Source organism: Octodon degus, unplaced genomic scaffold (assembly GCF_000260255.1).
Source record: "Octodon degus isolate 3935 unplaced genomic scaffold, OctDeg1.0 scaffold00047, whole genome shotgun sequence".
NCBI lineage: Eukaryota > Metazoa > Chordata > Mammalia > Rodentia > Octodontidae > Octodon > Octodon degus.
In genome coordinates, this window is record NW_004524623.1 from 7,577,690 (window position 1) to 7,586,261 (window position 8,572).

Here is an 8,572-nt window from a genome sequence, read left to right on the forward strand (position 1 = left end):
TTTTTTTATTTTTTTTATTTTTAGAGAAGGGTCTACAGGGTGCTCAGGGTCTCACTGCTAGATTGGACTCATAATGATCCACCTGTCAAACATAAACTTAAGCTTTGATTTAATAGCATTTCAGGATCTCAGGAATGGGGCATAAAATATAGGACCTTCTCAGGCTGAAGAAGCTTACTGGTAGTCGACTGCATCACAGCGGATCCTGAAAACTACTTTCCAAGGGCCAGTGAAATAATATTTCATTTCTATTCCTCACACCACCCTAGCCTTCTTAGCACTCACTGAGTGAAGATAAAATGTTTACTTTGAGAATTCATAATTCTAAGATAGCTTCAAGGTGTTTACTATTTGAATTCATAAAATCTGGTGTCCAAAAAGCCTCAGATTGACAACCTACATTAAAGTAGGTCTTGGCTGACAGTGGTCCTGCACACTTGAAAGTAAAACCAAAAAATCTCTGAAATCCACCTTTAAACAAGACCTCAAAGAATTCTTGAAATAAAATTTCAAGGAATATTAGCTTAGTAAAAAAAAATCACAAATATCTAAGGAATAAAACTTCATGAACGAAAAGAAGCAAAATCAAGAGTGTTAGGTCCTAACTAGTGAATTTCAGATATTATATTCATCAGATAGAATGTGAAACAAAAATTTTAGTTTACAGTAATAATAAAGAAGAAGAAAAATGTAACTAAGGAGTAAAAGATCACAGCATAGATTTTGAAGACAACCAAAGAAGATATTTAAAAGTGAAAAGCAATTAAAATTAGAACTCAATGGATAGATTAGAAGAAGTCAGAGGAAGAATTAATGGGTTGAAGCAAGGAGCTGAGGAGATTATCTAGACTACAGTCCAGAGAGTAAACACATGGAAATTATGAAGTGTGTGCTTGTGTGTGTGTGTGTGTGGCTGTACACACACACACACACACACACACACACACACACGTTCTGGACTAGCAGAAATGATAGGGAGCAGAGGAGAGGGAAGTGACAATAGTGAAGAGTTATGTTATGGTTTGTGTCTAGGTGTCTTGCTAAACCCTCATGTGGTCATGGGGCAGTTTCTGGACTTTGTGATTGATGCTAGGATTATGGGTGTGAGTGCCCTGGAACAGATACTCTGCATTACAGTGTAAAGGGAGAGAGAGGCTAGGTAGCTGCCTGAGCTGCTGCCACTCCATTTGCTCCCTTACTCTTTGCTGCTGCCATGAAGGGCTGTTCTCTGAATCATGTGCTATGCTGCCTTGGAACCAGCTGAGTGTGGGCTGAAGCCTCCACTGACTGTGAGCTAAATAAACCTTTCCTTTCTTTACTTTGGGTGTCGGGTATTTTTGTCCCAGCAATGAGGGAAGAGTAACAAAGACAGAATTTGGTACTGGAGGAGTAGGGTCATTGCTGTGGCTATACCTGACCATATGGATTAGAAGCTTTTAGGAATGGCTTATGGTAAGAGATAGGAAAGATTTGGAGATGTTGGTTATAAGAGAAGTGCTAGAACAACTAGTTGTTTTGTATGAGAGATTCTGGTCAGAGCTCAGAAGACCAAAAGGTTGATAGAAATCCTGCCTGTAAGACAAGGCTGAGGAGGTTTCTACTGCCATGTGCAAAGGACTGTACACTACCCCTCCCCTGGTGTGCAGAAATAAAAGGAATGAATGAATGAGTTCTTCCTATGGAAGAAGGACTGCATTGGTTGTTGGACTCCGGATGATTTGTGTCATCGCATGGCAGGAATTTTGTCTTCATTTTGTTTGTGTCCAGAGATTTTGCCTGAGACTGAGATTTAGCATGATGGACTGATTAATCTTTCACAAGAAATTTCAAAGCAGCCAAATATTGATGCAGTAGCATGGATATTGTTGGGGGCTTTGAGCTAGATTTATGGTGAAAATCAAGAGCAAAGAGCCCAGCAGGAGGATTTAAAATGTACATTTGGGCAGAAAGGAAGCTCCAATAAAGCTGTGGATCACAAAGATAGAGCTGAGAGGATCTCCATTGCTGAGAAGGAACTAGAGAATGAAAAGGATGGCCTGAGGGCATCACAGGAAGTGGCAAGTCTCCATGCTTTGCAGTCTCAGAACTGCAAGGGTGAGGGGCTTCACCTTGGGGGAAAAAACCACAGAGTGCCATGTTCCAGAATGGGAGCAGCTGTTACACCAGGTTCCAGAATGGTGCAGGCATGGAAAATTGTTCCTTGGAATCAGGGTCAGAGTGCTCAGCAATCTGGGCACTCGACCCCTACAGCCAAGACAGAAGAAAGCCTGGCTACTGCCAGCAGACCTTAGCAGCATCCATGTGGCATTGGTTTTAGGCACTTGCAGAGCACAAAACTTCTGAAGCTAAGAAGGCCTCCATCTAGATTTCATAAGTGCTGGGAGGCCAGGCAGTGTGCACCTGAGAGGGCAGTGTGTAAAGCTGTGAGTGAGAAGCTTATTTAGTGGAAACTCTAGAAATTTGGAAAAGCCAGGTACATGGATCACCTAAGAAAAGCTGGAAGGTGGGAGCAAAGCTGGCCTAGGAGAGAAGCCATGGGAGCTACCAGAAGCAAAGCCATGGAGATGGAGCCGCATGGAGCTCATAATTTGCCACAGATTGCTTCCGATATTTCACATGGAACTACATGACTTAATGTTTGCCCTGCTAGGTTTTGGACCTGTGTTGGTTCCAATGCGTTGTATTCCCCTGCTGTGTGTACCTTTTGGAGTGGTAATGTTTATCTTGTGCCATTGAATGTTGGAAGTATTTAACTTTTCATTGTACAGGGGCTCATAGCTAAGAGTTTGCCTTGGATCTTGGAAGAGAGTTGGGACTTGGACTTTTCAGCAATGCTGAAACTGTAGGACTTTGGCACTCTTAGAGATGGACTAAAATGTTTTTTGCACAAAGGGATGTACATGAGTCTTTGGAGGCCCAGGGGTGGAATGTAATGGTTTGTGTCTAGTTGTCCCTCTAAACCCTCATGCGGTCATGGGGTAGCTTCTGGACTTTGTGATTGATGCTAAGATTATGGGTGTGAGTCCCCTAGGGCAGATACTCTGCATTACAGTGTAAAGGAAGAGAGAGAGAGAGCCTAGCTAGCTGCCTGAGCTGCTGCCACTCCTTTTGTTCTCTTGCTCTTTGCTACTGCCATGAATGGCTGCTCTCTGGGTCATGTGTCATTCTGCCTGGGAGCCAGCTGAGTATATACTGAAGCCTGCACTGACTGTGAGCTAAATAAACCTTTCCTTCCTTCACTTGGGTGTTGGGTATTTGTCCCAGCAACAAGAGAAGAGTAACTGAGACGAGTTAATAGCTGAGTGCCACCAGGGTTGAGGGATGACAATCTGAAAACAGCAGGATAGGGCTGGGGATACAGCTCAACAGTGCAGTGCCTGTGTGGCAAGTGCAAGGTCCTGAGTTTGATTCCTGGTCCCCCTACCCTCAGGAAAAAAAAAAAGAATACAGCAGGATAAATGAAAAATATTTGGATATATAAATCAGTATCTTGGAACAAAAAAAATCAAAGATAAAGAATAGACCTTGAAAATAGTCACAGTGAGTAGATTTCTCATAGTAAAATAGGAATTCAACTGACAACAACTGACTTCAAAAGCAACAGTGTGATGACGTACACATGGAATCCTAGGACTCAGAAGGCTGAGGCAGGAGTGAGTCTGTTTGAGGCCAATCTAGGGTACAAAATGAGCTCAAGGCCAGCCTGAAATACATGAGACCCTGTCTCAAACAACAACAGCAACAGTAGTGGGAGCAGTAACAACAAAGCCTTGAAAAAACTAAATAACATCTTCAATGCACTGAAAGAAAATGAAAATACCCTGCAAGACTGAAGGCTGTATAAAAACATGCCCAGAAAAGCAAAAAGGGAGAGCTTGTCTCTAAGAACCCTCAGTAAGGAAATTTGAAGAATATGCTTTAGGATGGAGGAAAATAATAGGTAACTCCTACAGTACAGAAAGGAAATATAATGGGGCAAGTGGTAAGTGGGTAGCTAAATCTAAGAGGCTAAGACAATTATATTCTATATAGAATAGTTGTGAAGCTAGAAAACGAGAGGGAAATACCAGTTACCAACAGTGCAGAAATTGGAAAGGGCCATTGAGAACAGTGTTCCCTATTTCACCAAGAGCATGAGAGAAATTGCAGAGTAACAGCATGACGGTGCATCTATCCACCTCCTGGTATCTGCACTCAAACTCTTTCCTCCCCAGCCAGCACTAAAGTTAAATTGCACACGCTCTTTTCTAGAGCCAACGCCACGTGCTCTAAACCCTAAGACCACTAGCTATGTGCAGGAGAGTCGTCTTCTCTCTTCTCAAGATCTTTATTTTTCTCTTTTCTAGATCATTCTCACCAGCATATAGCATGCTATGACCTCTGTGCTTAAAAACGCATGATCTTTTCAGCCAAGCCTCCTCTCCCCTACGCTATTCAGTTTCTCTGTTCTCTTTGTAACAAAACTCCTGGGGGGAGAGCGCGGCTTATTCTCTACTCAGTGTTAACACAATGAAACCCAGGCAAGGTAAAAAGAGGGAATTAATGAAGATAAGAGCTGAATTTGGTCAACAGAAAATAACAATAGAAAGGACACATAAAAGAATGCAAAGTACATAAGCGGTATGGAATAAACACTGCTGGGGCCTGCAACAGCGTGCTAGATAATCCAGCAGACAGCACTATGAAATCTAAGGTTCATAAAGATTATTACCTGTTCTTCCTTTCACTGAAGAGGAATTTTTCAAGTCTCCGCTGATGCTGGTCACAGTAGCTGTGTATTTTCGGCCAGGGACCAGGCCAGTGAAAGTGAACTCTTTGGCGTCTTTGGAGAGGGTCTTGTGAATGAGCAGGAGGTCTCTGTCAGTCAGGGAAATGATGTATTTCTCCCACTGTGCTACAGGCGTCTGCCACATGATGCCCAGCGAGGTTTCATTGGCATGTTTGACCCGAAGCTGGAGGACAGCCAGGGGAGCTGAGAAAAAAGCAGCGGAGACTTGGGAATTGATGGCCTCAGACATGCTTCTAGAATAGTCTTCAGAGAGCTGGTCTCTTCCATTCTCAGGAGTGTTCTAGTTCAACATTTCTATTTTTAAATGATTATGAGTATTAAGAGGAAGGGAATCTTATCATAAGAAATTTGGTTTATGAACATAGAAATAAGGAATACTTATTAAAAAAGAATACTTCTGGAAAATACCTTGCTATAAAGTCATTTATTTTCTATCATGTGTCACTTCATTAGAGTTTACCTTGTCCTGTATATTCTATGACATAAAAAATATTTACCACAACCCTGTCATCCACAACACCATAAAGACAAGTCTATGTGAGAGTGGTTATGTGAAAGGTGGAGTATTTGTTACCCCCAGTAATCTGGAAAGGTCAAATACTTCTCCTTATTTCTGAGGAACGAATGCTAAGAGAGGTGGTTGGTAATAATGGTTTCTGGTTAAGAACACCTCTTACCAAAAGAGTCAAACTGTTTTTACTTCATAAAAAAGATTTTATTACTACAGTTTCTAGGAGAGATCAGTAATAGCCAAGTGTTGGTGCCACAGACCAACAGGAAAAGCCATTTAGGAAAGAGTCAAGTATGTGAAATTATACGGTGATTTCTGCATCAAACAAATTTTCTATAATTCTATCCTAACTGAATTCTGCACTTTTATTTTCCAGTTTATAGAAATAACTATTTACACCAAGAGCCACTTCAAATTACTTTACTCATCATTTGTAAGTGTAGCTTAAGAAAAGTTTTAAGAATCACACCAACACGAGGCTGTCACCACTGTAGATCTGACATTTCTGAGTTATTTGAAACATTATGAGAAAATATTATAGTGTACAAAGTTGCCTGTCCTGTGAATACTACAAGTAGCTTTGGTTAAGCTTACATAGATCTTTGGTCACTCTCCAATGGATATAGAAATTTAGAAGATGCAGAGCTTACTGAAAAATCTGTAATAATTACAGTGAGCCTTTTGTCTTGATCATTTTATTTGACATTCTTCTAATAGGAATATTGGATGAATATAGTCAATTCCTCATTATCAGGCAAAGCTAAGAGACAAGATATTTGAATTTCTCCTCCAGCGTAGAATCTTTCAGATCACTTGGATTGTCATGGAATTGTTGAACTTGGAAGTCTCTGACTCAAAAGTTGAGGAAACAGGTCCAGAGGAGTCACTTGAGAGATTGCAGTGAATGGAGACAGCCGGGAAGCCATGTTCAGCATCCTGGTCTCCTTTCCCTACTATCCAGGCAGGTTCCTATCCCCTTTCATCCCCCTCCTTGGTGCCCGAAATACCCACATTAGATCACCAGCAAAGCCTCTTCTGCAGGAAGGATGAGTCCTCAGGAAGGATGAGTCCTCATTCCCAGACAGCATACTTACTCGTTTGGCATTGAGAACACGGTTCATTTACAAAATAGTAGCATTATTAGTTGAAGGGCCGTCTGATGCTCTAATTTAACAGTATTAAATATCAAAAGCCCTGTGCTATCCTGCAAGCCTGTCATGTCTCCAATTCAGGGAGCACTAGGGTGTGACATTGGTGGTGGTTACTAGCAGTGGGAAGAAATGAAAATTCCGGCAGCCATGCCTTCTTTTGCATCTGCTTACCTGTTCTGCCCTGGCAGCGCTCGGTGTTCTTCAGATTTCCACTCTCTACGGTGACTTGTACCTCGTATTGTCTTCCCGGGATGAGCCCCACACCATCCACGATGTATCCAGTTTTCTCCTTCCTTAGCGTGGTGTTGAGCAGCACTGAAGAATCATCGAGGAGCGCGACGCGGTACTGCTCCCAGTCTCCAGCAGGGGGCGACCAGCTCACCACCAGGGAGCTCGTCTGACCATTGCTTTTTGCCTCAAGGCTCCCAACTTTGTCTGGAACTAAACAGTGAAATCACGTCAAGAAGGTACTAAAAACCAAAAGTAAGAATGCTCAGTTAAGTTTTGTCAGGCAACAGTAAATAGGAGACACAATGTCTAAATTCGAAACATTTCTATGGCTTCCTGGTGTCTATGGAGGACAAGTATTCCTCTTTCATTTTGGAGACTTTGACACTCAAGAATGTGTGCTAAAATCATTGTAGGAATGTAACTGGCACACACGCTTATGTAAAAATATTAACGGTCTAGTGATGCAAATTTTGTCTTGTATAAACTGCACACCCGCCCCAGGGACAATGTAGATGTTGCTTCTAGTGATGGTGATGTGGACAGAGGTTTCATCTTTTGGAAGAGATCTGAGCAGTACGGTCATGAAACCTTCTCTCTCTTCTAAGCGAAAAGAATGATCTTCTTGCCATATAGCTGTGATTGTATTATGCTTTTGCTTACAAATATTCAAAGTGTCCTGAAAAAACTACAGGATAAAACGAATCCTTCACTTGCATTTGTGACTCTTCAAGTTCAGACCACAGGGCCTTCCAGTCTCTGCTCTGCTCGCTCCCTGAAGGCCTCCCCCTTCCTTACCACATCCAACGTTGGCTCCCACTCACATGTCCTGTAGACCTGTAGGTCCCTGTACCTTTGCTTATTTTATTCTTTCCACTCCAAATACCCTTCCTTCCTCCCTCTCTTTGGGAATAAGTTAACACTTTTATATATCACTTTAAGGACATTTCCTCCAAATTTTCACTGATCCTTTAAAGGGCAATTCACTCTCTTTACTTTTTAACCGTAGCGCTCTTACTTGCAATCTCTAATACCACAGAGATTAGAGTCTGGAATCCAATAGCTTGGTTTAAATTATAGCTCCACCACTTACTGGCTGGGTAGTTAAGCACACATTATCTGACCCTTTTGAATTATCTGTAAACTGGCCATTGCAAAAGAACATCTCTCATAGTTTTGTCTTGAGAAATAAATGAAATAATAGTGTAAAGTAGTAGCACCTGACAGAAATAGCAGCAACACTACCACTATTAGGAGGCTTTATTTTAAAGGGTTTTTAATTGTTTTTGCATATATTCTATATCTGTAAAATTAAAATTGTGACCTCTTTTAAGCAAGGGTTTGCAATTTTTTTCCTGGAAGTGCCAAATAGTAAATATTTCAGGCTTTGTAGGACACATATGATCTGTGTTTCATATATTTTTGGGTTCTTTTTTGTGTTTACAACTCTTTAAATACATAAAAATTATTCATCTCAATGTAATACAAAAAAGCTACCAACCAGTTTAGCCATACAGCGCAGTTTACAGACCCCTGACATTGTCTTAAATGTAATAGTATGTCTTATCTATTTTAACAATGCCCAAAACTCATACTATAGTAGTGGATTCTTACAAGGCACTGGATAAATATTTGGTGACACACATTAATGAAATGATTTATTGAAAGCCTGGTTAAGTGCTAACTGGTCTTCATTATAAGAATAGATAGAAATGTTTTCTTTACTAATATAATTTCTCACATATTTATGCTACTTAAGTTATGTGACATTGTTATTTATTTATTTATTTTTCAAAGTTTTATTGATAAAGAGATAGCAATGAGACAGTTTCAAATCAAATCGGAAGTACAGTTTCAACAAATAATACACTGCATATATTCTTCTTAGTGGTT

At 40.8% G+C, this 8,572-nt stretch overlaps 1 protein-coding gene across 1 annotated transcript in view; it reads right to left on the reverse strand.

The window, feature by feature from the left end:
• The window catches only part of Ptprb (protein tyrosine phosphatase, receptor type B), a 160,164-nt gene that overhangs the window by 84,926 nt on the left and 66,666 nt on the right, over positions 1 to 8,572 (reverse strand). Inside the window, exons 8-9 of the mRNA XM_004632213.2 lie at positions 6,623 to 6,892; positions 4,712 to 4,972 (exon numbers count right to left, since the gene is read on the reverse strand). Of these exons, the coding sequence (XP_004632270.1) occupies positions 4,712 to 4,972; positions 6,623 to 6,892 (531 nt within the window). The remainder of the gene's footprint in view (positions 1 to 4,711; positions 4,973 to 6,622; positions 6,893 to 8,572) is intronic.